This window comes from Palaemon carinicauda, chromosome 32 (assembly GCF_036898095.1).
Source record: "Palaemon carinicauda isolate YSFRI2023 chromosome 32, ASM3689809v2, whole genome shotgun sequence".
Lineage (NCBI taxonomy): Eukaryota > Metazoa > Arthropoda > Malacostraca > Decapoda > Palaemonidae > Palaemon > Palaemon carinicauda.
In genome coordinates this window covers 77,969,388-77,997,280 of record NC_090756.1, presented here as the reverse complement: position 1 = coordinate 77,997,280, position 27,893 = coordinate 77,969,388, and the positions used below count along the sequence as shown (strand labels likewise).

Sequence of the window (27,893 nt, the reverse complement as noted above, 5' to 3'; positions counted from 1 at the left end):
TCTTCACGAAGCTTGCAGAAGCAGTCGTTCAACAACTACGCCTAAAAGGTGTCCAGGTAATATCCTACCTGGACGACTGGCTGGTGTGGGCAGCATCCGAGACGAAATGCATGCAAGCATCCAAGAAAGTGATCCAGTTCCTGGAACATCTGGGATTCAAAATCAACACCAAAAAGTCTTGACTGTCTCCAGCTCAGAAGTTCCAATGGCTAGGTATACAATGGAACTTACAGTCACATCGCCTCACCATTCCATTAAAGAGGAGGAGAGAGATAGCGGGATCTGTCAGGAGACTACTAAAATCAAACAGGATTTCAAGGCGCCAACAGGAGAGGGTGCTTGGCTCACTCCAGTTTGTTATCAGTGACAGACCCAGTGCTAAGAGCACAGCTAAAAGATGCATCAGGAGTCTGGAGAAGATACGCATCAAACCCTCGAAGAGATCTAAGAAGACCAATACCGATCGGACTTACATAACTTCTCAAGCCATGGTCGGAGGCCAAGAATTTGAAGAGGTCAATACCTCTGCAACCGCCTCCACCCTCAGTCATCATCCACGCGGACGCATCATTGGAAGGATGGGGAGGTCACTCTCATCATCGGAAAGTTCAAGGAACTTGGTCCTCTCTATTCAAGACCTTCCACATCAACATTTTGGAGTCCATGACAGTCTTCCTAACACTGAGGAGATTATCCCCTCACCCTGCAGTCCATATAAGTCTGATTCTGAACAGCGAGGTGGTAATGAGATGTCTGAATCGTCAAGGCTCGAGATCACCTCAAATCAACCAAGTAATGTTGGCCATCTTCCGCTTGGCGGAAAAGAAGAGATGGCATTTATCAGCAGTTCACCTTCAAGGGTTCCGCAATGTGACGGCGGACGCTCTATCCAGGCTAACCCCGATAGTCAGAATGGTCCCTAGCGCAAGATCATTCTCCTTCATCTTACATTAAGTCCCGGAACTGCAGATCGACCTCTTCGCGACGAGCGACAACAAGAAACTTCCTCGATACATGGCCCCATACGAGGACCCTCTAGCGGAAGCAGTGGACGCCATGTCCCTCGGCTGGAACAATTGGAGCAGGATTTACCTGTTCCCTCCATACAACCTACAAATGAAGATCCTCAACAAGCTGAGATCTTTTCAAGGAACAGCAGCCCTAGTGGCTCCCAAGTGGCCCCGGAGCAACTGGTTCCCTCTAGTATTGGAATTGCAGCTGAGGCTGATTCCCCTGCCGGACCCAGTTCTGTCTCAACACGTACAGAAGTCGACTGTCTTCACTTCATTACAAAAAACCCAAGACCTTCATCTCATGATTTTCTCTCCCTAGCAGTAAGAAAGAGGTTTGGGATCTCGAAAGAGAGTATAGACTTCTTAGAGGAATATAAGTCAAAATCTACCAGAAAGCAATACGAGTCATCTTGGAAGAAGTGGGTGGCCTTCGTCAAGGCAAAGAAACCAAAGGAAATCTCAACAGATTTCTGCTTATCTTTCTTTATTCACTTTCATGAACAAGGATTAGCAGCCAACACGATAATGTGTAAATCTGCCTTGACTAGACCCTTGTTTTACGCTTTCCAAGTAGACTTGTCTAATGATATTTTTAACAAAATCCCTAAGGCCTGTGCTAGACTTAGGTTGGCAGCACCTCCAAGGCCCATTTCTTGGTCTCTGGATAAGGCACTACATTTGGCTTCAAGTTTGAATAACGAAGATTGCTCTCTGAAAGCTTTGACTCAAAAAGTTATTTTCTTGTTTGCTCTAGCCTCAGGGGCTAGAGTTAGTGAAATAGTGGCCCTCTCTAGGGAGGAGGGCCATATCCATTTTACTGAAACGGGAGAACCGAATCTCTTTCCCGACCCAACGTTTCTTGCTAAGAATGAGCTACCCACTAAGAGGTGGGGTCCCTGGAGAATCTGCCCTCTGAAGGAAGATGTCTCTCTGTGTCCAGTTGAGTGTCTAAAGGTCTATCTTCGTAGAACTTCAGACCTCAGGGGAGGAGAGCTCTTTAAAGGAGAAACATCGGGCTCAAACTTATCCCTGAAACAACTAAGGGCGAAGATCACCTACTTTATTCGCAGAGCGGATCCTGACAGTACACCCGCAGGTCATGATCCTAGGAAAATTGCTTCGTCGTTAAACTTTTTCCAGCTCATGGATTTCGAGAGCCTTCGCTCGTTTATTGGATGGAAATCATCCAGTGTGTTCTTCAAACACTACGCGAAGTAAGTCCAAGAATTAAAGAAATACGTGGTGGCGGCAGGTAGTGTACGAAAACCTGTCGCTTAGTGCTGCGAGGAACAGTGAATTATTTGGGACTCTAATTCTAGAGGGTGTACATGTTGGCACGTTATGGTGCAGCATGGTAAGTGAGATGTCATCATAGTGACATTATGGACTGTTCCAGTGTATATAGGTGAAAAAACAGACTTAACACTAGTGCCGTGTGTTTTTACACAAGTGTAAATAAACAGACTTTTCAGAAAGACATTAGAAAATTATTTAAAAATTTTCAAATGAGTGGCATAAAAATTTTGTTTTCAGGTAAAACAAGTATTATCTGATTTGATTTTGTTTGATCTATGTTTGTAAATTCTATTTCACTTGCATTTTTTACACTAGTATGGAATCTATGCTGAATTTTGGTTTATTGTTTAACAATAAATGTCTAATGGATTTGGGCATCTTATTTCGCCCTAAATATATATAAACTTAGATATAAATAAAGTTATGTCTGAGCATTACCTTTATTCCTTACTATTCTGCATAATTACATCGAACAAATATAGTAAATTTGTTCCTATACGTAAACCAACCTTTTCTGGCCTGGCTTACCTTGTTCTGATACAGATAGAAATGTGTCTGCTGTGGTATACAGCTAAGCTGATATACCTTGGATGCTATGGTGGCTTACATGTACCCATGTAGGGTTTATAAATACAAACTTTGGCTTGAAGCATACAGTAAGACCTGTACGCCCTTTTGGTTACTAGGTTGGTCTTATGAAATATGCAAACTTCGAGACTTTTTCCCGAGTGTGGCACGACTCTTCCCTGTAGGGGGCAGGAAGCACTAACATAGTATATGATTAGAAGAAATGACATATAACGGCAATGTCATAGGTCTCTAGGTCTAAATAACCAAGGAAATATTGTCTTGAGGTTTAAGGCACAAGTGGGAAATCCACGCATACATTAATACTCTGGTAAACTTCCATCAGGACGACATGGCCTGAGCCCAAAAATCTATTTTTGGGTGAGATAACCATGTTGTCCTGATGGACCCACCCTCCGTTCTATGAAAGGCCTTGGCAGGATCCCTCCCAATAATACTGTATAAGTACCGGCTCAACGCTACAAGGAATAAAGATGGCGGCGATTATGGCGCCATCTGAGTATTCAAACAGTAACGGAGGAAGGGAACTTTATGACGGCTCCTCTTTTATTTTGCCACTTTTCCCCCTCAAAGCGTAAACGCTATGCGGGGTGCAGATTGCTATGTGGCATATCAAGAATATGTCCCCTGATATTATGCGATATCCTAAAAGGAAACTTTAAGGATATTCACGCCAGGAGTTAGAATTCTGGAGACCTTAAGTTAAATTCTCTGGGAATATCACTGTAGTCAAATATACCCTAGGAAGCTACTTAAAGGAACCTTCCATTAGGACGACACGGCTATCTCACCCAAAAATAGATTTTCCACTTCGCTCAAAATCCGTTTTATAATCCTGTCCTGCCATTCAACTCCCAATATCCTTCTGAAGGCTTTGTTGTAATAACATGATAATAAACTGTATGATAATAATAATAAAAACAATAATAATAGTAAACAGTAATAAATAAACCAACCTACATAGTACCTTCATCACCAACACCTGCTAACTATATGGTGCTCATGTCCTATGATACCCATATTAAAAAGAAGAGATTAACAATGAATATTATTAAAAGAGGCTCTAAAGCCTAACACAATTCTTTATCAAATCATGTAATCTTTGAGAATATAAAATGCAAGATCGATTTTATTGCATTATGTGATAAGCTATAAGAAAAGATTTGCCATTTTTCTTTCCCTCTTTTTCTTTGGAATAAAAGTAAAAGTTGCTGGAATTTAATCATTCATAATTTATCATATGCTTAAATAATTTTCATTTGCAGAAAGTACGATATATCATTTCAGGTTGAAAAATAAGGAAGTTAAAATTTAGATCAAAATCCTGATAATTAGCATCGAGCTTAAGATGGTCCCGAACTGCTGTCCAGCAGAATACCAGTCAGGGATGCTTCCAATTGGTTCTCACAATCTGTAGGTGACCCAATAGGTGGGGAAGAGGGCAGCCTGCCTTATGAATCTGACCTTGTAATAATTTTTGCTCTATCTTCAGTTTAGCTTCTGCTTCTTTTGTTTTTGGATTCAACTAGATTCAGATGGAAAAAGCATTAAATCTCCAAATAAAGACGTAAACCGAAAGTATAAATTATGCAAATGCTTGGCAATGAACACATTTTGATTGAGGATATATTTTCCTGCATAAATTCTTGGCCTAATTCTCAAGAAGGAAGTGAACAGAAAAAAACTTATCTTTATCCCCGCTGTCATCGATACAGGTGGCATAGCCTCTGGACTGTAAAAGAATGAGAGCAAAATGGTGTGGATTGGGAAAGAGTATTGTATGCAAGAGAGCTTTACTCTCCAGTGCATCTTTCTGGTGGGAATAAAAGGTTTTTACATGTCAAAGCAGAATTGTTTTTTCATTTTGTCTGAACCTTTTCATTTTGACAATGAATAGAACGTAAAATCCTGTTAAGTATCGAAATAACCATTTTAGTTCTAAAAATTTTGATTTGATACTCAGGTACGTGATATCCAAGTTTGTTTCACATCAGCGGAAGTAGGACAGGTATTTGTGCAGCCATGGGGAATATTGTTTTAATTCTTATGAAAAGACTACAGTAATCCCTCGCCATTTTGCGGCTCAAGTTTCGGGGCCTTAGTGCATCGTGGATTTTAAAGAATATTCATAAAAAATTAGAAAAAAATGGTGTGAAAGTTACGGGGGCGCTTGCAGAAAGCAGGGAGAGTACGGTAGAACATCAGGTATCAACACAGAGATGGCGTGCAAATCAAAATCCACCTCTCTGATTCGCTGGCCATCTCGGCTAGAGAATCTCGCAAGCTGATTGGCCGAGACGCTTTACCCAGAGTCTTTCCCTGCCATGAGCCCCGCGAAGGGAGATCGCAATTATTGTTCTCTCTCGCTTCGCTTGTGTTACTTAGTCTTGCCGCGTGGAACTTTTAGCTGTTTTCTTGTGCTTTTTTAGTGTAAAATAGTGCTTAAGACGCCCTTGAAAATGGCTCCTAAATGTCCCCTACCTTCTACATCCTCTAGTGAATCCAAGAAGAAGAGAAAAATGATGTCGGTGAACGAGAAAGTGAAATTATTGGACATGCTTGAGGCAGGCAGTAGCTATGCGTCTGTTGCCCACATTTACGGAGTGAATGAATCGACTGTTCGCTACATACTGCCTCAAAAACGTTCTCCAAGGACACTAAGTGCGTTGTGACTCCTCGTAACAAGACGACTTTGCAAATGGAGACTGCATTATCAATGTGGATGTCGGACTGTGAGGAAAAGAAGGTTAGTCTCGATACCAACATGATTCGAACCAAAGCCAAAACCCTGTATGATAGCCTCGTTCCTGAAGGAAAATCGAACAAAGACGACGAAGGTGATGATGACGACGAAGATGATCCTGCCCCATGAGAAAAAATGTGGTTTTGTTGCTAGCAAGGGCTGGTTCCAGAAATTAAAGAGGTTTGGCCTTTGCAGCGTTCCTTTGTACTGTATAGGGGAGGCCGCCTCGGCAGACCAAAAGGCAGCTCTTCATTACGTCGAGGACGAGTTCCCGAAATTATTTAAAGAAGGTGGCTATCTCCCGGAGCAGGTGTTCAATATGGATGAGATTGGCCTCTTCTGGAAGAGGATGCCGTCCCGGACGTTCCTTTACAAGGACGAAGTAAAGAAGGCAGGGTTCAACGCCCATAAAGATCGCGCCGCGGACTTCATGCTCAAGCCTGGCTTAATTTACAAGTCATTGAATCCTCGGGCTTTGAAAAACAAAAACAAAGCCTTGCTGCCCGTCTACTGGATGAGTAATAAAAAGGTATGGATAACCAAAGCCCTCACACTCGAATGGTTTGTGAACTGCTTTATCCCGCAGATGAAGCTGTACCTCGTGGAGAATGGGCTGCCCTTTAAGGCCCTCCTCTTGATGGACTGTGCTGGAGGACATGCAACAGATCTCCATTATGACGGGGTCCAAGTGGTGTTCCTGCACCCCAACACCACTTCCCTCATACAAGCCCTCTACACGAGGTCCACGACTGAGGGCCTCTTCTCCACCATCAACGAAGGCGACGAGGACTTCAGCCTCAAGAGATATTGGCAGGAATATAATGTTGCAACATGCCTGTCCAACATTCAGAAAGCTCTTAATGAGATGAAAGAGCAAACACTGAATGCAAGTTGGAGAAAATTGTGGCCAAACGTTGTTCATGACTATGAGGGATTTACGCCAGACGAAGTTCACCACTCCGCCGTAGATAAGGCTGTGAGGCTGGCACGGTTCCCAACGAAGGTTTCTCTGACATGACAACGGAAGATGTCAACGCACTGATCGAGTGCCACTTGGAGCCCCTAGCCAACGAGGACCTTGTCGAAATGACAAGATCAGCGAGTGGGGAAGAAGAAGAGGCAGCCGACATCGGCGATGACGACGAAGCTGAAGAACGTGGCTTTACCTTGGAAAACCTGCAAGAGCTCTGCAATATGGCACGGGCTATGCAACGAAGGGCGCAGGAAATCGACGATAATATGGTCAAAGCCATCGAATTTAGTAACCGTATTGATGGTGTAATGGCGTTGTACAAGAGCATCTTTGCTCAGATGAAAAAATGTCAACTTCCCATCACGATGTTCCTAGTGCACTGAAAACCTTCTGCAGAAGCATCAGATACTCCTCCTGCTGCCTCTCCGGCTTCCCACCGAGCCACTACGCCGCCTCCTGCAGTTTCTCCAGCTCTATGGGAAGCTGTCGTTGACGATCCACTGCCTCTATCAACTGACGATGAGGCGTCACCTCAGTAAAGCTCTCATTAACCTGTGCAGTAAATCATCTTCATCTTTTTCACCTCCATCATAGTGCACAGGTGTTTCATCGCCATTTATCAAGACCATCGTCATTGTTAGAGGTGAGTTACGTATCTTGTTATAAGAATGAAAGTTCTAAAAACATATCTACAGTATATACACATACACTATTTATATATACATATGTATGTACATGTACACTTACACTCTATTTATATTACTTATACATTATTTATGTGTAAATGTACATACAGTGTACGTAATGTATTAAATACTGTATTTATATTGCAGTATTTATACAGTACAGTACTTAATTTTATGTACAGTATATAATCTATATCATCAATATTTATTTACATGATTCTTTAATGTTCTAATGATAACATATGCATTTATAGGGTTAATATACACTTATTGTTATCATATATATAAGTACATGTACACAACAATAATGTACATATTAAAAAAATAGGGAGGGAACCTACTTCGCGGTTTTTCACCCATCGCGGTCGGTTCAGGTCCCCATTAACCGCGATAGGTGAGGGTTTATTGTACTTCCGTGATACAGTGAGGAATAACTGGTTCTTTCTTCTCCCTTGTCTTACCTAGTGGATGGGTCCCATTCCAGTGGCTCTAATACTGCACTATCCCAAAAAATTTTGGATGTGATTCTGTAGCCTAAGTAGCCACCCTCTTCAAGATGTTCCCATTCGATGTCACTGGCGTTTCCATTTAGAAAAACGGCAGCCATGCACCTGTTAATAACATCTTTTGGCTTCATAGAGTAGTTTCCTTGAGATACCTTTCCTTAGGCTCTCCTTTGCTTCCCAATTCTTGTTCCTGTGTTTCAGAGGTAAAGTCCAGTACTAAGATAGGACTGTTCTCCCACTGATGTTAACAGCACAGACACACAAGACAAAAAGGTAGAAATCATCACCTACAAAGGGGTCGTGTGTGTAATTGCACAAAGATTGGCTTTTAAACTACTCTTCTTTTTACTTCTTTCCTCATCAAGATTTCAGAATATATGTCTGGGGACATTAAAATCATAAATTAGAGATTTATATGAAAAATGGGTTTGGTATGAATGGAATATGTGACAGCAGTCTTTAGTCACAATTTAATATAAATATATTTTTCTGGGCTCCGACCCGTGTCGCCCAGTGAAATGCTCCTGTAGCACCATTTCTAAGGTATATAACTGCTATATATTACCAGAGAAAAAAATTGCATAGGGATGCCAGGTTGAACCCAGCTCGCTCACCTATAAAAGGTATCGATATATAATACTGGGGCATGATAAATCACAACCAGAGGCCTCGCACCATTTAGATATCTCCTGTCAAAATCCCCGAACAGCGAGGTGCCGTTCCACCTCCCACTACTACAGTACCAACAATCCCACGCCAGTGACGTCACTCCTATTTAGCACGCAATTATGATAACCGTTATTTACCTTGTGTGTGTATTTACCGGGTTTTTTCTGGATTTACCTCAAGATGTCAGACTCCACTGTCCCTCCATCTAAGTTAAGTACCAGATCTATGAGTTTTGAGATTTTGGAGGGGGCCTTGCCCCTTTTTGTTTATAGTATTCAGTTTTATTATTCACGACCTTTCGTAGGTCTCTCAGATGGGCTCGGCTCCTTTCTCTCTCTCTCTCTCTCTCTCTCTCTCTATCGTTCGTTCTTAGCGATTTTCAATAAGTCCTCCATACTGATTGTTTCTTGTTATGAACCTTACGGATATCCATGGTTTACACACCTTTTTAATTTTTATTACCTGGTTTTTATGATAACAGTAATTACATATACGTGTGCGTATTTTCGGTAGGTTGGCATGCCTGATCGCCTTCGGCGTTCTATTTCACATTTCATTACTTAGTTTACTTACGTTCGCACGGCACGGACTTGCTTATCTTTTTAACGTCATTCGTTTGCTTGCATTAGCTCGAGGGGTTTTCATGAGTCAGATTTTACATATTAGTTTTCATTTTGTTAGAACTTCACTGACCCTATGTTATGTTGGTAGCCCTGCCTACTACCAGGGGCTCTATGTTACGTTGGTAGCCCTGCCTACTCCCAGCGCTGTCAGGCTTGATTTCTCCTGTCTCGTGTTTGCTCCCTTGTTTGTTTTACGATTGATGTTTAACTATGTTATTATTATTATCATCCAGCATGCCTTCCTACCTTATTTTACCCTACGTTATGTTTATTATAGTGTTATTAGTCCTTCCGAGTGATCATATCAATCGTGGGTCTGGCAGGTTGGTATACCTGCTATCGCCCCACTCCTAGCCTCCTCCCGCCGTTACCCCACCCCAGGGTTCCCCCCCTCTCTCCCTCCAATCGAGTTTGAGTCACTTTATAGCGCAATGTACCCCTCCCGGGGGCATCCGCTTTACACAGGCGGTTCCCGTTGTTCTGTGAGGCATATTATTCATTAACGTACATTACTTTTCCCCACTACTCTACCCGTTCATAGTCGTTTTCTTTCCGTCGCTCGTTTGGCCGACGATCGGCGGGGAGTTTTCGATTCGTTCCGTGGTACCTTGTTATGTTATTTAATATTAAGTTGTGTACGGGCTTCTCCCTCTTGGTCCCGCACTTCACGGACCCTTTTAAGATCCCCCCCCCCCCCCTCTGTCACGCACCTCACGGACCTCATAAAGATATATATATATGTTTAAAGACTTCCTTTACGGGATCCCCGGGAGTAGCTTTTATTCATTACCATTTGGTCGAGTTTTTTAGTTGAGCCCCGGAGCCAACGTTATTCATTATTACTTGGATTCCCTTAATATTTTAGTCACGTTTATCTATTATATACGATCCTAGTTCTCGACCTTGCCTTTCATGATAAGATCACGACTAAGGTTTGACTTTAATTTAATTCATTAATTTAATTTAATTTAATAATTTTATAATCAAGTACAGCTGTTATTTGATTTTTTAAACACCGGGGTCCCCTGGGGGGTCCCCTAATTTGCCTTCATTCAATTTTTAAGGCACTTACATATGAATAGTTTTTATCATTTATTTGATATATAAAGAAGATTTATATCATTATTTTGGTATTGATATTTAAGCAATCCGACCTCACGGTCCCAATTTGTTTACATTTAATATACTTTGTGGCTATATATAATAGATTTATATCATTATTTTGGTATTGATACTTGAACAATCCGGACCCCACGGTCCCGATTTGCTTACATTCAAGACACTTTATGGCTATATATAAAAGATATGATATTGATATATAAATCTTCTATCATGATATTGATATCACTTAAGCACCCGAGGCTGAGCCCCTATCTGCTTTCCTTCAGGATTCCTGATGAATACATATAAAACATTTTTATCATGATATATATATATATATATATATATATATATATATATATATATATATATATATATATATATATATATATATATATATATATATATATATATATATATATTTTAAGCACCGGGGCCTCCAGGCCCCTAATTTGCTTTCCTTTAAGATACTCATGTATCTTTTATTTTACAGACTGTATGCTGTGCATTGACGGCATGTGCCGCTGTCATCTTCCAACCCTGCGGCCATGACATGTGTCATTCACACGCCCACTGTTCTGTCCGAGTGGATGACTTAGCTGTATGGCATCCAGACGCTTGTGTAGTCTGCTATACAATGACCTCCACTCTAACATCTGACTCGGTGAGTACATTTTCATTGATGCAGACTTTAGGGAGTTAACATTAATTCTAAATATTAATTTTAAGGCCACTAGTCCTCTGGACTTCCCGCATGCCTTTCACTTAGTGTCTACGAAGTCCTTGGACTTCTTCATTTTCTTTGGCACAAATATCCCTCGCTAATAGTCTGTTCTCTTTCAGTGCTCCCAACTTGAGAAAGATACAGCTCGGGCTACCCTCAAGATCTGGATTGACGGGTTCGCTCGCAACCTGAAGGCCACACAGCCTTATATCCTCCTGGGAATGGTGTTCCTGTCTCTACCACATGCTAAAACTTCACCTGCGGTCCCCTAAGAATTGGCGGATCCTTTCATCGAGAAGTTCGAATCCCTCCTTCCGGCCCCGGACCAAGAAGAGACGGGCGGCACCCTAACTGAAGACGTCTCTACCCTCAACCTCGATGTGGAATCCATGGCTCTTGACGATCCCGATGCAGGTAGGGACGTAGGTGAGTCAAGTGGTTCCCGGGCTACGATTCTTATCCCTAGCCCGGCTTTCTCTTCTCCTTCAGAACACTCTTCTTTTCGAGGTTTTCCAGGGACAACCGGGACTGGTCTCAATCCCCGGCCTTTTATCCCCAAGGTGAAGGCTCATCATAAGAATTTATATACGACCCACAAGTCTTCCAAGGAACACAAGTCTTCGAAATCATCAGCTTCGAAGGCTAAATCTTCCTCCACCAGAGTCCCTTAAGACCCAATTGCTGTGCCTTCAACCTCTCACGGAGTATCTCCGTTCTGGCACCTGTTTCCCCCCCCAGCGGAATCATCTGGCCGGAGTATTTTCCGGGAAGATGTTTGCTCGTTTTGAGTCGATACTATCGTCTCATACGCGACAATCACAAGAGAGGATAGCTTCTATGAAGAGCCTAGTTAAGGGACTCATGCGCTCGGGGCTGCCACCGCCACAGCAGCAATACCCCATTCCCGACGCCTCCAAGCTTCCCCCTTTCAATAAGAATAACCCTTGGAGGTTGGCAGTGCATGCCCCTTCTCGGAGGGTATGTTGTCCATCGGAGATTTCGGTACCCGGCTTATTGCGGATTATGAATTCTACCCGCTGGGTCTTGAATTCCCCTTCCCCGGCTACACTCGCCTCAAGGAAGAGGCTCTGATTCGATTGGTTAAGGGCCCAGAGAAAACTGTTAAATTTACTAAAGAACAGGCACGGTCTGTCTTGGTCGGCGTGTTCAATGAGTGGGATTGCTTGAACACTATGATTACGGCCTACGAACGTTCATATACTAGGTTTGTGGCCGACGACCAGACCCCTACCCCATGTGCGACCAAGATCATAGAGACGGTCTTTCAGCCTATCAAGGAAGAGAAGCCTTTACCTCACCTCAAGGAGACCGACTTACCCTCCCTTCTCTTTCCGGGAGACGGTGAATGTTGGCGGAACGTCCCAGCTACCTTCTCGGTAGGTAAGTTGAGCCCAGACTGTGCCTCGACGCACTTCAGCGAACGGCTTCCCAACTTCCCGGAGTCTCTCATTAAATTGGAATATGAATCGAGGTGTTGATTAAGCAGATCCCTTAATTCAGTTGCCCTTTCGGAATTGACTGTCGCCACTTACAATGAGGAGGACCTCCTTAAGGTCCTCACTAAGTCACTTTTGCAAAACTTTATGGCTGACGCCTATGATTTTGCAAATGCCAGGACCCATCGTCGACGACACGTTCTATCCGAAGCCACGATTAGGGACGAACCTAATAGGCTCATCAAAGCTCCAGTCTGGGGTCCGGATCTTTTCAACCAGGGGACTTAGTTAACTCGGTCCTTAGCGAGGCAGCTAGAGCCAACCAAAACCTCAAGGTTAGGTGGGGCCTGGTTTCAAAGAGGAGGTATGAGCCTACTAGTACCCCAATTCGAGGTAGGAAGAGATTGAGGCCCTTCCAATCTTCCCAATTCAGGCAACCTCTGCCAGTGGTTCAACCGGTCTCAGTTCACGAAAGAACTGCGTTCCTTCACAAAAGATCTGCTACTAAAGAATGCAATCCAAAGTATACGTCGCTTAAGATTTCATGGACGCTTGTTCAGCGTGCCAAAGAAAGGCTCAGACAAACGGAGAGTAATCCAGGATCTGTCTCGTTTAAATTCCTTCATTCGTTGCGACAAATTCCATATGCTTACCGTCTCGCAGGTGTGGACCTTACTTCCCCGTGGGGCCGTCACCACCTCCATCGATCTTACAGATGCCTACTACCACGTTCCAATAGCAAGGCATTTTCGTCCTGTCTGGGCTTCAAGCTAGGCAAACAAGCCCATGCATTCAAACTGATGCTATTGGGCATCAACATACCACGCAGAATCTTCACCAAATTAGCAGAGACAGTAATTCAAGAGCTCGGGACTCAGGGGTACAGGTAGTGGCCTATCTAGACGATTGGCTAATCTGGTCAGACAATGCCCAGATTTCCGGCGTAGCAACGACAAAGTCCTCACCTTCCTTCGGCAACTGGGATCCCAAGTCAACCTCGGGAAATCCCACCTGGTCCCGGAGACCAAGTTTCAATGGCTGGGACTACAAGGGGACCTGTGCTCCCATACGCTGTGCCTCCCCAAAGCCAAAAGGAAGGTGATAGGGAGGAATACAAACAAATTTCTCAGGGGAAAGTTGGCCTTCCGAGGAAGCCGAGAGTAGATCCTAGGTTCTTTACACTTCGCCTCCGTGACAGACACCATCCTGAGGTCCAAACTCAGGGACATAAACAGGGTGTGGCGCTCCAGAGCAACCGCAATACGCCGAGACAGACGTGCTCGCCTTTCCCCAACCCTGAGAAAAAGTCTGCAGACTTGGAAAGATCAAGAATCTTTCCAAGTTGGTTCCTTTACAACACAAGAAAGTCCAAGGGTTATGGTCCCCGGTCTTTCAACAAATACACGTCAACGTCCAAGAAATCATGGCAGTCTTCCTCACTTTAAAACGTCTCACCCCAGCCAGGAATCTCCATATCAGACTGGTTCTCGACAGTGCAGGCATAGTACACTGCCTCAACAGAGAGGGCTCCTGATCAGCCCGGATAAACCACATCATGTTGAAGTTTTTTCCCATGGCGGCAATGCACAAGTGGCATCTGTCACCTGGACCCTCAGGCTTATGCTGAAAGTTCTGCACAAACTCAGATCCGTCAAAGGTCGAGTGGCTCTCGTAGCCCCCAACTGGCCCAAGAGCACTTGGTTCCCCTTGTTGCTAGAACTAGGTCTCCGCCCCCAGCGGATTCCCAATCCGGTGATAACAAAGACAGTGCAAACTCGCGACGTGTTCGCTTCCTCAAGGATCCTGAATGCCCTAACTTTATGGAGTTCATGAAGTTTGCAGCCCAACGTGGTACAAACATCGATTCTTTGAATACTATTTTCCTGGAATCTGACAAAAGGGACTCTACTCTCCGTCAATATGAATCAGCTGTCAAGAAATTAGATGAATTCTTGAAAGATTCCCAAGTTGAGACAATGACGCTGAACCTAACTGTGACATTCTTCAGAACTCTCTTCGAATCTGGCCTGGCAGCCAATACCATTACTACAATCAAGTCAGACTTGGGAAATACCTTCCATATTGGTTTTGACGTTGATCTAACGGATTCATATTTCTCATCCATTCCGAGAGCTTGTGCCAGGCTAAAACCTTCAACTCGCCCAAGCGCAGTTTCCTGGTTTTTGAACGCTGTTCTTAAGCTAGCCTCTGACACCCAAATTGGATCCTATAACTATAGGGCATTATTAAGAAAGTCACTTTTTCTTTTGAGCCTCGCCTCGAGCTCCAGAATCTCAGAATTGTCAGCCTTATCTAGTGACCCTGGTCATATAAAGTTTCTCTCTTCGGGTGAGGTTCTTCTCTCTCCTAACAAAGTTTTCCTGGCTAAAAATGAAGAACCCCCAAAACAGGTGGTCTCCCTGGAAGATTGTTCCACTTCCTCGGGATCCATCCCTGTGTCCAGTTACCACCCTGAAAGCCTACTTAGGTAGAACTTCCACTACAACCACAGGGCCCTTATTTATTAGAGAACACGGAGGAACTATTACCCTTAAGGGAATCATACAAATTCTTTACTTTATTAAACAAACTAATCCTGCATCATTCCCACTTGTCCATGATATTAGAGCTGTGGCTACCTCATTTAAATTTTTCCACCTTATGAAATTTGATGAGCTCTCTAAATATACGGGTTGGAGGTCCCCTAAAGTTTTCAAGTGCCACTACCTAAAACCTTTAGAAGCTCTTAGATTTGCCACAGTAGCTGCAGGGAATATAGTTCCTCCTGAAGGTACTGAGTCCTAATCACAACGTCTTGCTCTGTCCTCTTTCCCTCCTGCCTGGCTTACCTGTTGTTCCTACCTGTTTTGTTACTAGACACCCTTATGATGTATTATTTTATTATTCAATTGTTCAATTTCACGAATTGTTTTCATTACACTTGTTCTTAATCCCCGAGCTAATTTTATTTTGCGTTTTTGATTACCAAGCTGGATTCCCACTATTCATATCTGTTGCATTTTACCTACGGGTTTCATTATTGATTGTTTCCCATGTCTTTTTATCACTGTCATATACATGTTCATCTAATTTTACGGGTTTCCACATCCCTCTTTTTTTATATTAAACTCATCAGCTCTGTTATTTTGTGTTATTCTCTCTTCAGGTAGTTAGCCATATTGGGTCCCCATTCTCTGGTAAGATTTCACTGGGCGCCACGGGTCGGAGCCCAGAAAAGGGATTTTGACGAAGGAAAAATCTATTTCTGGGCGAGAGACCCGTGTCGCCCAGTGAACCCACCCGTCCCTCCCTAATTGGGCCCCAATCTGGGGTGCTATAAGGAGTGACATCACTGGCGTGGGATTGTTGGTACTGTAGTAGTGGGAGGTGGAACGGCACCTCGCTGTTCGGGGATTTTGACAGGAGATATCTAAATGGTGCGAGGCCTCTGGTTGTGATTTATCACGCCCCAGTATTATATATCGACACCTTTTATAGGTGAGCGAGCTGGGTTCAACCTGGCATCCCTATGCAATTTTTATCTCTGGTAATATATAGCAGTTATATACCTTAGAAATGGTGCTACAGGAGCATTTCACTGGGCGACACGGGTCGGAGCCCAGAAATAGATTTTTCCTTCGTCAAAATCCCTTTTTTCCACTTTAGTTTACATTCATTGTATTAATTATAAAACTGAATGAATGCTGGTGCACATGTACTTGTATTAGATAAAAATATTACACCAACCTTTTGCTGCCCTACACTTCAAAAACATTCTAACTACATTCAAACAAACTGGATTTTTTTAGCTTATATAAAAAACAAACATTTAAAATAGAAATAAGAAAGTGAGAATAAGGACTTATAAAGTAATGTCAATCAAAATAGCATAAACCAATGGAGCCGTTAGTAACAGATTACAGCCACAGTTATTAACTGTGTATCTCTTCAAGCATTTGAATCTAAAGACCGCCATTACGTATATCTATGAGTCCTTCAATTACAAAGAAATAAGTACATAAACAGTATAATATAAATCATTGCATTTTAATGTAAACGCAAATGCATAACAAACACATTTAGGAAAGAACATATACAAGACCTACACTTTTCTGAAGTCTAGTCAATTGGTTTAGAATGAAGGTTATATAAAAAAAATTACTCAAAATAAAATCAGTATTATTTTCAAATAAGAAAATTCTCATGCAAATGTATAAAATTGTCAATATCATATGAAATTATTCAAAAAAGGAAATTAATACCATATGCAAACATTAGAAATGAAGTTAGTGTCATAGGTAAATGTTTGAAATGATGTTAATGTTATAGCAAATGTTTGAAATGAAGTTGGTGTCATAAGTAAATATTTGAAAATAAAGTTAGTGCCATAAGCAAATGTTCAAAACTGATTCAGCATCATATACAAATATGACAAATTCGGAGATAATTTTTATTTTTCCTAACCATACAAACTTTAGCTATTTACATAGGGTATTACTTTCGGCGTAGCTGAAATGACGAGCCATTAGATTTTTAACGAGGGTTAACTACCCTCTCGCTAGCTAGCGATGGGGTAGGGGAGGGGTAGCTAGCTACCCCTCCCCCTGCACACACCGGTGAACTGCTTCACTTCGCTTAGAGGTAGGACTTGCCTTGGGGGACAGGGCTGGCGGGCAAATATGTGTAAATAGCTAAGGTTTGTATGGTTAGGAAAAATACATATGATCTCCGAATTTGTCATTTGTTCCATAACCGAAATACAAACCACGCTATTTACATAGGGTGACTTACCCCTTAGGAAGGAAGGAAAGTCCCCAGCCTACTGGCTTTGGCTTTACCCGGGGACTCAGAATCCGAGTGAGCAGCACTTCGAGAAAAAGAGTCCCTGCACCTCGCAAGTTCCTTGCTCTGCAGGGAACGTGCGGCCTACATAAGCTTGTGTGTGGAGGGAAGAAGTGTGACTTGTCCTAGGAAGTCGACCTGAAGTCCTTTAGCTGGAATTCTAGGTTAGGACGTTCCCAATACCACCTCGTCAGGGTATGGGACAGTATTAACTTAATACTAGGAACACAAGGAAGCAAGGTTTACCTGCAGAGGTTTGAGGTCAGCAATGCAGAGAACCCAGGATGCTGCTTTCCCCAAGAGAGGGGAGGATGAAGAAAGAAGTAAGGGCCAGACATACTTCTTTCATTCATGCAGTCTAAAACTGGGTAACAATGCCCTCAACCTTCTGCTACCTGTCCATTAAGGAGCCTGAGGTTAGACCAGCTGTTGTGTAGCCACCACAAGGCCGATAGAAAACGTATCGAGGCTCCTGTGGGTCACGTCCTGCAGGTAGTGGGCTGTGAAGGTCGTTTGACGCTTCCAGACTCCAGCTTGTAGCACCTGCGTCACAGAGTAGTTCCTCTTGAAGGCCAGGGACGTTGCGATACCTCTGACATCGTGTGCTCTAAGGCGACATGACGGAGGAGGGTCTGGATTCAGGGCGTGATGGATGACCCTTTGAATCCAGGCTGAAAAGGCATTCTTGATGACCCTCCTCTCCGTCCTCCCTGTGCTCCCAACAGGGCTTGCACGTGAGGACAAACTGCAGCTGTTCTTTAAGATAACCCCTCCGACTCCTTACTGGGCATAGTAGGAGAAGGTCTGGGTCATCTGTTACAGAACGGAGACTCGAAATCATGAAGGAGTCGAACCCATGGTCCGGGACTCCAAGATTTTGAGTCTAGTAACCAACTCAGGGACAAACCTGAACGTTACTTCCACCTATCCTCTTGAATGGGCGACGTCGTACGAGAGACCATGAAGTTCGCTGACACGCTTGGCCGAGGCCAGAGCGAGCAGGAGCACCGTCTTCCAAGACAGGTGACGATCAGAAGCCTGGCGTAATGGTTCTCAAGGAGATCTCTTAAGACCCCTAAGAGCCCGAACCATGTTCCATGGAGGAGGTCTCACTTCCAACTGGGGGCAGGTAAGTTCGTAGTTTCGTATGAGCGAAGAAATTTCCAGCGAGGAGGAAATGTCTATTCCTTTCAGCCTGAGGGCCAGGCTTAAGGCTGAGCGATAGGCTTCCACCGCCGAGAGCGAAAGGCGCATTTCCTCTCGCCGATATACAATAACTCCGCTATGCTGGAAAAGTGGCATCAAGGGGAGAGGTACCTCTCCCACGACACCAAGCACAGAAGACTCTTCACTTCGCCTGGTAGACCCCTACGGATGACTTTCGCAGGTGTCGAGACATCCGCTCCGCAACTTGCTGTGGAACGCCTCTCTCTGTGAGGAGATGCTCGATGGTCTCCAGGCGTGAACCCGAAGCGATGCTACGGCTTGTGGTAGATGTTGCAGTGTGGTTGTTTGAGTAGCTCGTGTCGTGGGGGAAGCTCTCTCAGGAGTTCCGTCAGGAGATGCAGAAGGTCCGGGAACCACTCTGCATGATGCCGCAGCGGAGCTATCAGAGTCATCAACAGGTTGACCGATAGTCTGGTCTTGTTGAGTCCCCTTCTCAACAGACAGAACGGTGGGAAGACGTAGACGTCGATGTTGTCCCACCGTTGTAGGAAGGCATCTTGCCAGAGTGCCTTGGGGTTTGGGACTGGGGAGCAGTACAGCGGCAGCTTGAAATTCAAGGCTGTCGCAAACAGGTCCACAAGGTCAGGACTTGTTGGCTACCAGGGGGGGCCGAAGACCATTCGGTACACTCTATCTGTGAGGCTCTGCTCAGACTGTCGGAGAGCACATTCCTTTGCCCGGAATGAAGCGAGCCGATAAGGTATTGAGTGGACTTCGGTTCATCTTAGTATCTCTACTGCAAGATGAGAAAGCTGTTATGAAAAGGTACTTCCCTGCTTGTTGAAAAAAGCCACTACCGTGGAGTTGTCGTTCACGGAGTGACTCGCCAGGGTCTGTTGGAAGTGTTGAAGGGCCAGAATATGGCCTTCATTCCTAGCAGATTGATGTGGAGGTACCCTTCTGGTTCTGACCATAGGCCTGATTCAGAACGTGCCCCCCTCCCCCCCCCCTTCTTTTGACGAGTCCGAGAACAGCATCAAATGCGGGGGAAGGACGAGAAGATCCATTCCCTTACAAAGGTTTCCGTAGGTCAACTACCACTGCAGGTTCATTCGTTCTGCAGGTCCCAAAGGGACCAGAATGTCCGGGGAATCGTCTTGATTGGAACTAGACGGGTCAGGGAGGGAAAGGTGACTTAGGAGACGTAACCAAGATTGGGTTGGAAGCTCTCCTCGTCTGAGGAAAGGTTCTGCGACCCTTCTCAGCCTTGCTATCCTGTCATCTGATGGGAAGGCTTGGAGATTGGAGTCTAATATCATTCCTAGATATCCCAGTTGTTAAGATGGAAGCAGAGAAGACTTCTCGAGAATTACTATGATCCCTAGATCTTGGCAAAGTCCCAGAAGCTTGTCTCGGTGTCGAAGAAGGGTCAATTCTGAGACTGCCTGGATTAGCCAGTCATCCAGAAAGCGAAGGAGACGGATGCCGCTCCTGTGTGGGCATGAAGATATCAGGGTGAACATTCTGGTGAACACCTGCGGTGCTGTGGAAAGATCAAAACACAGCACCTTGAACTGGTATATCTTGTTGTCTAGGCTGAATTTCAAGTAATACCTGGAAGACGGATGGATTGGGATCTGGAAGTACCCGTTCTTCAGATCCAGTGAGCACATGAAGTCTCGTGGTCTCACCACAAGCCTGATCACCTCAGCTGTTCCACGTTGAACGAAGTTTGTTCGACAAACTTGTTCAGGGCTGAGAGGTCGATGACAGGTCTCCAGCCTTCAGACGCTTTCTTACAAGAAAGAGTCAACTGAAGAAGCCGGAGGGAGGGAGCCGTAGATGGCCTTTTGGAGAGCATCCTTCTAAAGCATGGTCTCGACTTCTACCCGAAGGGCTAGCCCCTTTGCCGATCCCATGGCATAGGAGCTCAGCGACACTGGATTCGCTGTCAGTGGAGGTAGAGATGTTAAGAGATCGTGCAGGAATTGGCCCCGAGTTGCTGCCACCTGAACGCACAATCTTAGGCATTCCCCCACTGGGGACCATGCAGGGGGGTTGCCAATCCTAGCGTTTGCGGCCTCGGCCGCTCCCTCTAGGATTATTGCCTCCCCAGGAGGACTTCCCGCCCTTCTTGTCTCTGACAGGAGGGGGCTGCTGTTTAGACACCTTGTCTTAGCTGCCGGGGCCGGTTCCGATATCCTAGGCTGACGAGGCTGTTGTTGTTGAGCCGCTGGAGGCTTGTAGGGTCTGGATGTAAGCGCCTTTGGAGGAGCGAATCGTGATTCGACTTCCTCCACCTCTCAGCTGTCCGTTCCCCGTCCTTGGGCTCAAAACAAGGTCTTTCCAAGGATGGAAGAGTGTCTGAGCTTGCCGACATCCATGGTTGGGACTTCCGAGAGGAACCTCTCGGTCACTGCATCTCAATGCTTCAACATCGAGTTTGCCCACAAGTTCAAAACTTGGTGAGCCGGGAAACGATGGTGCTCGTGCCTGAGAGGATGAAAGTTTCCATGACCTTCCTGGAGCTCTCCTTGGACAAATTCTCGGATCGCAACAGGATGCCCAGAGATCCAAGCCAGACGACCAGCCACGAAGTGGCCTGCATGGCACACTTTGCGGCTTTCTCCTGGCTTAAGATCTTCGAAGTCGAGAATGTCACCTGCCAGGCGGAAGTTTCTCGAGAGAAAAATTCTCTGGTAAAACCCTTCCACGGAATGGTGGAGAGAAAGGGCTAAACCAGGTTCCCCCATGATCTCGAAGTACCTCCTCTGCTGACAGCTGACAGACGCAGTGTCAGCGACTCCCGCTGGAGGGAAGGGGATCGGATGATCCTGAGGAGTAGAGATGATGGGGCCTGCCTGAAAAGAAGGAGAAGAATGTTGCCCAGACCTCTCTGAAGCTTCTTTCTGCTCCTGGACATGCGCTGCTTTGCGTCTACAGGTGAGAGATCGTGCCAACAATGATCTGGAGGTACGTGCTCCAGAAGACTCGCCAGGTTGCCCGTGTTGCGAAACCCGACGGGAATCGCAGACGAAATCGCGCTGGCGCTCGCGCGATGGAAAACCGTTGGTTTGCGCGCGGGTGAACATGGGTGCGCGCCCGCGTGAACGCGTGGTCGTAAGGGAGAGCGTAGGCGGCCGGGAGACCGATGGCGCGTAAGCGAGCGATGGCGCGTAAGCGTGTGATGGCGCGTTGACGAGCGATGGCTCGTAGGCGGGCGAAGGCGCGTTGGCGAGCGATGGCGCGTGTGCGAGCGGTGGCGCGTAGCGATCGATCACGTACAAGAGAGTAAACGCGTGGGCGCGTTGAAAACGCTTGCGCGCAGGCGAAGAATTGCGCGGGCGCTTAGGAGATCGCTAGCGCGCAAGGAGACCCCAGGGGTGCCTGTGAGCACCCGTGCGCTAGCTTAGGTGTCTCCTGGGCGGCGCGGTGTGAAGTGGAAACGTGCTGGCGCGTTGGCGCGCTGGAACTTGAACCGCGCGCTTGGCGCGAAACTCCAGAAGGGCGCTGCGAGTCCAGAAGAACCTGTGAGCGCCTGTGAGCTAACATAGGAACTTCCTGAACTGTGCGCGACGAGGCGGGAACCGGGAGATCGTAGGCGCGTAGTTGCGTGGCCAGAAGATATGCGAGGCCAGAAGATATCAGCAAGGGTGCAGAACCAGAGAGATCGTCGGCGAGGAGGCGAAGGAATAAACTCCTTGCCTGCGCCCAGATCCGAAGATCGTGGGCGCGTGGGCGAACGTTGGCGCGTATTGCGCACATCAGGAAAGGGGGCGCAGATGTGCGCTGGCGAGCAGGTGAACGTGGAGTTCAGCAAAGAAATAATCTACCTGCTTGCGCCCAGATCCGGAGATCGTGGGCGCGAGGGCGAACGTTGGCGCGCATTGCGCACATCAGAAAAGGGTGATCAGATGTGCGCCGGCGAGCAGGCGATCGTGGCGTTCAGGAAACCGTTGGTGCACAAGGCGAGTAGCCGCACAGAAGGTCCCAGAAGCGTTGGCAATCAGGAGATCTACGGCGAGACTCAGCTACAGGAGATCGCTGGAGTGTTGATTCAGCAGAAGACTGGTCCACAGCAGGAGAGTATTTGCGAGAACGAGGTTGCACAGGTAAAAACCTGGCACATTGTGAGATAAGCCCTTTGCCCCGAAGGGACCGGTGCCCGTCGGAAAACGGGGTGGAGTGGCGCCCACTGCGCATCTGCGTCCAGGAACAGAGATGGAAGACAAGAAGGTCTGGCAGGTGTCGGAGATCGCGAACGATCTGCCGAAAGGTCTAGCGAAGCAGCTGTAACGGTCTGTTCTCGTCGAGGAGGATCCTCTGCGGCTGAAGATGAAGACGATCACGAACAGGAGCACCATCATCAGTCCTCCGAAGAGGAGTCTCTGTTAGTGAATTCTCCCGAGAGGGAGAGACACTCGAAGGAGAGACCGTTGGACTCAGCTGCCCCCTCGAAGGATGTTCGGAGGGGGGAACTGAGCCTTCAGCAACATCAGCAACAACAGCAGGGGAGTCCTCCGAAGAGGAGTCTCTATGAGTGTCCTTCTCGCGAACGAGAGACTCTCTCACGAACGAGAGAGGAGAACACTTCGTAAAAGAGACCAGAAGAACTGATGAAGGCGCCCCTTAGGGCTGTTGGATCAGCAAGCTGACCATAAAGAGAAACCCTCCAAAGAGGAGCTCCTGCAGCTGCTCAGCCCCTTGAGCGTAGCTGCAAGTGCGACCGCTCAGCACCAAGAGCATAATTGCACAAATTCCATGGTCCGGCCTTGCAACCGCTCAGCCCCTAGAGCATGGTTACAAAAGCGGTCGCTCAGCACCAAGAGCATAACCGCCCGAGGACCAGGAAAAACCAACCAGGAATTATTAAGGTAAGAGAAGTTGCACCCCCCCCCCTGAAGGGGAAAAAACTCATACCTTGGAAGGGAACCTCCCTCGGAAGGGAAGTTACCCACCCATGGAGGCAAACCTCCTGAGCGTTCTAAATGAACTAAGGAGCTGACAGTTGTCACGGGAGAACTTCTAGGAGAAGGGAACACGCCCACGACGAAGTCGTAGAGGCGGCGGCAACAGCTGACTCCCCAGGCCCAAACACGACAGCTCTGCTTCGTTGGCACATTAGGCAAACGAAAAAATTAGATAGTTAACTGTGAAAATAAAATAATTAGTTAACATTTATTCCCCCGGGGGAACTCCGAAGAGGAACCTCGAGGGAAAAGAACATAAGAATTACGCACCAGGAATGCACCCTCCTCCCCCACTGACACTCACGGGAAGGGGGGGAAGGCGGAAAACTGTAACAAAAACAGAATTATAACAATTATAATTATGTAATTCATCTAAGAATGTTCACTAATAGTACGAACGAATGAACCCCGAAGGGAAGCGTTCTACACAGAAGCTGATTAGTTAACAAATACAAATAGATTTGATTAAAAATAATTGAGACAAAATAAACGGAGTAGCAACTCAACCCGCAACGGGAAGGAAGCTACCGTAATACATAGTAGTAATAAAAGGGTGAACGACCTCAAGAGAGAGAGAGAGAGAGACCGTAGTCAAACTAAACTCCCATGTTCCCTACGCCGAAGACTAAGATCCCCGTAGGGAAGGAGGAACAGCGGAGAAACAGATTAATAAATAAAGTCCAGCAATGATGATTCCCCACGGCGCCCGCCGAAGGGAAGACCAAAGGACCAAGGGAGAGATCGCGACCCATGAAATGTCACCGTGGGGGCCTGGAACCACACGGAGATGTTGTCGTACAATTGAGTGGACTTCCTACACACACACACACACACACAGCACAAACACTGAAAAGGAAACTTACTGTATTTATATACTCAAATATATACATAAACATAAGAATGTTTACATATATATTAAGTATAAGAAAAGTAAGTAATTAAGTAAAGACAAAACATTAATGGCTGACATGGGAGGACGGGACAGAGACGTCTGCCCACTGTCCGAGCCAAAAGCGAAGTGAAGCAGTTCACCGGTGTGTGCGGGGGGAGGGGTAGCTAGCTACCCCTCCCCTACCCCCTCGCTAGCTAGCAAGAGGGTAGTTAACCCTCGTTAAAAATCTAATGGCTCGTCATTTCAGCTACGCCGAAAGTAATACAATATGTAAATAGCGTGGTTTGTATTTTGGTTACGGAACAAACTTGAATTCATTCTCATCACATGCAAAAGTTTAAAATGAAGTTGATATGATATGCAATTGTTTAACTTGGAACAAATTTCATACACAAAAATTTAAAATGAAGTGAATGTCATACACAAATATTTCAAATCAAACTAATTTCACACACAAAAGTTTAAAATGAAATAAATTCAATAATAGAATGTTTGAAAGGCAATTAAGCTTATTGATTAAATGCCATGCACAGACATATACTATAACTTGCACGGCTTCTGGTCACAAAACCTTGAAATGTAACAAGAGAGAAAACTCAAAAGTTCCATTCAACATACCAACGTTTCTACCGCGGGTGACTAATCGGGAAGCTTCAGCGATAAATCTGTCAACAAGACCTTGGCACTTTTCCCACAAGTTCATAGGAACATCACATATCTGACTCACCAGACACATCCCCATCAAAGGCGAATGCAAAAAGAGAGTGAAGAGGTTGCCCCGGTGGTGCTGATCTGCTAGAGAGAATAAAACGAGGATCAGTCAAAGCATTTATGTTCATCTGGGAAAGTAATAAATTGGATTAGTTAATGGATGTGTATACTTTAGGCTTTTACATGTTAATATGACTTCATACACCTTGGAAATCCCGTAAATGGCATGAACGCATTAAAAATACAAAATCTTATTAACTATTACCCATATGAACATCTTCCTGGCCACAATTTTACTCGTAGAATAGTAAAACTTTCAGGGATTACTTGAGAGTTCTTAATATCCCTTATGTAATGTCTTAACATTTAATATACATTTTTCTTTCTAATGTTTACAGTACAGTAGTTCCATTTTGATTCATTCATTTGGAACACCACCGAATGGCGTAAGCTTTAAATTTTAGCTACTGTATACAATATTGACAATAGATCTAATTATCTCCTTAATATCCGTCAATGACAATCATACGTGATTTCATATAAATATATACCACAAAGAACCAGTTTAGATTTTAATGAATACGATATCCAAGAGTGTCACAACCTAGATGATGTGGATACATGTTGAGGATGGATAGTGAGGAGGACTTGGGAGGAACCAGTCAGGGGAAGAAGATCGAGGGGAAAGCAGAGAATTAGATGGCGAGATACGGTGAAGGATGATATGGAGAAAAGAGATTTGGTGGAAGAGGATGCTTTTGATAGAAGGCATTGGAGAGGGTACATCAGGCAACAACCGACCAATTAAGTAGGGATATTGACAGCGGAAAAGAAGAATACAATCTTCAAGTCATGATTTTAACATGGTAATGTTTGCAATTTTCTAAGGGCTTCCTTTGTAACCTGATTTGGAAGATTTTCAAACTCTAATGAGCAGCAGAAACAATGCACAGAAATCAAAACACAAAAACGTACGACCGTCCACCAAACCCCTTTCCACTCCAGTGAGACCTGGAGGAGCACCAAATGGTCGGGAATATTCATAACAAAATGTCGAGTCTGATTGTTCAATTTTGGATGTTTAGATATGTGGAATTTGTGTGGAAAAGTAGTAATATGTTATAGCTGAAAACAAAACTGATAAGTGTTCGTGATTGAAAACGACAAAGAATACTTTGCCTTTGATGGCCGAGAGATGAAGGGTACACGTTCACTTAAAGATGCAGTGTGGGGAGAGTTAAGGGTATAGAGCATGAATTATAAACAGAGCATTGACAGGTGTCTGCACATGATACAGTACTAGCTTATGATAGTGAAGACAGGGTACATGAAACCACTGAAATATCTGGAAGGACACTTCAAGAGTGACAAATACAGTATGGTAATGGAGTAATTGGAAGCTGGGAAGGAGAATTGTGTTCCCATGGATTATTTTGTCAATTTGAACCCCCAATACCTGAAAAAGGTGAACTGCAAGTGGTGCTGAGTGTGGTTGTAATGACAAACAAGAATAATCCTGTAAAAGTAATTACACTAAAAAATATTGGCCCACATAGTTATGAAGCAAAGTAAAAACAAGGCGAGTTGATCAGTCACGAACAAACTCTACCACTACACCTCCTGAGTCTGGTTGCACAGGAAAGATATGTAAGAAAAGAAGAATTACCTAACCATAGTTAGTTCTAATGTGAGTTAGTGAATAAGTGTTGCTTGTCACCTATAATAAATATTCTGGAAAAAGGGAAAACAAATTCACTCAAGCATAAAAGAAAAGAGATAAATGATAGTAAAAATAAACAATAATAAAAATACAAAAATGGTATTCAAAGCTTCCAGATGCTCAAAGGTAAACTGATGAGAGGGACTCCGTTTACCCTAAGGATAGCATTCAGATCAACCTTCAGAAAAAGTAAGGTCCAAATAAAACAAGAACCACCTAATTTCTTCCCACTCATCTTGCATGAACATAGTCTGAACTGTGGTAAAGAATAATAAAACTGATAATGTGCATCTTTTTCAATGCTCATTACAGTCAAGTCAAGAGAAAGCCTAAGTACTAAGAAAATATTGAAAAATAGAATTAAAACCTCAATGTATCACATCACAGTAAATTGGTCATACAAGAATCTGAAAACAGTAAAGCAGCTGAAAGGAGGAAGGGGCTATTGATTTAACTTCTAGATTTTGCAATCAAAAGGAGTCTAGGTAATTAGCTCATCAATTTCTGCCTGCCTCAACCTTGTAGGCAAAGATACAGATCATTTGTCAGAATATCTTAGCAGTATTTTAGTGAGCCCACCCTCCCCCGTTATCCACCACAGATGAAGCTTCATAAGCTGAATCCCCTCCTGCTGCTTGCCATTCATTCCTATTTCTAGAGGCAAGAGAGCGTGCTAGAAATAGGAATGAATGGCGAGCGATTGTGACGCAGTTCCTGTAGGCCCTGCTGCTTCCTCTAGTCGCGGAGGTAGCAGCAGTGGTGGATAACGGGGGGTGGGCTGTGGCACCCTAGCAGTGCCAGCCAAACTCAGTTGAGTCCTTTGTCAGGCTGGGAAGAGCGTAGAGAGGAAAGGCCCCCATTTTTTCATTTGTTTGATATTGGCTACCCCCCAAAATTGGGGAAGTGCTTTGGTATATAGATAGATAGATTGTACTTATAGGTATCCCATTAAAGTTTTTTAAAATCATTTATACATGGCATATCAGAGGACACTGACAATGCCATGGAGACTGACCATATATAATATGACCAGCACCCAAGACCGCTCTCCACTCAAACTACTGTAGGACCAGGGAGGGACAGTCAATGGCCGCAGGTAGACCTATAGGCTTTCTCTAACCCATCATCCTTAGTCCACATGGATGGCGAGGTTGCTGACGCTACAAGAAACTATTGACCTTGAGAGGGTCTCGAACCCTAATCCAGCACTTT

The 27,893-nt window shown here is 44.9% G+C and overlaps 1 protein-coding gene across 4 annotated transcripts in view; it reads right to left on the bottom strand.

Annotated features, from left to right (window-relative positions):
• Window positions 1–27,893, bottom strand: part of LOC137625394 (protein SCAI-like) — a 273,253-nt gene that overhangs the window by 38,329 nt on the left and 207,031 nt on the right. For all 4 annotated transcript variants that reach the window (XM_068356266.1, XM_068356267.1, XM_068356268.1 and 1 more), the window contains exon 10: window positions 24,869–25,042. In XM_068356266.1, the coding sequence (XP_068212367.1) occupies window positions 24,869–25,042 (174 nt within the window). The remainder of the gene's footprint in view (window positions 1–24,868; window positions 25,043–27,893) is intronic.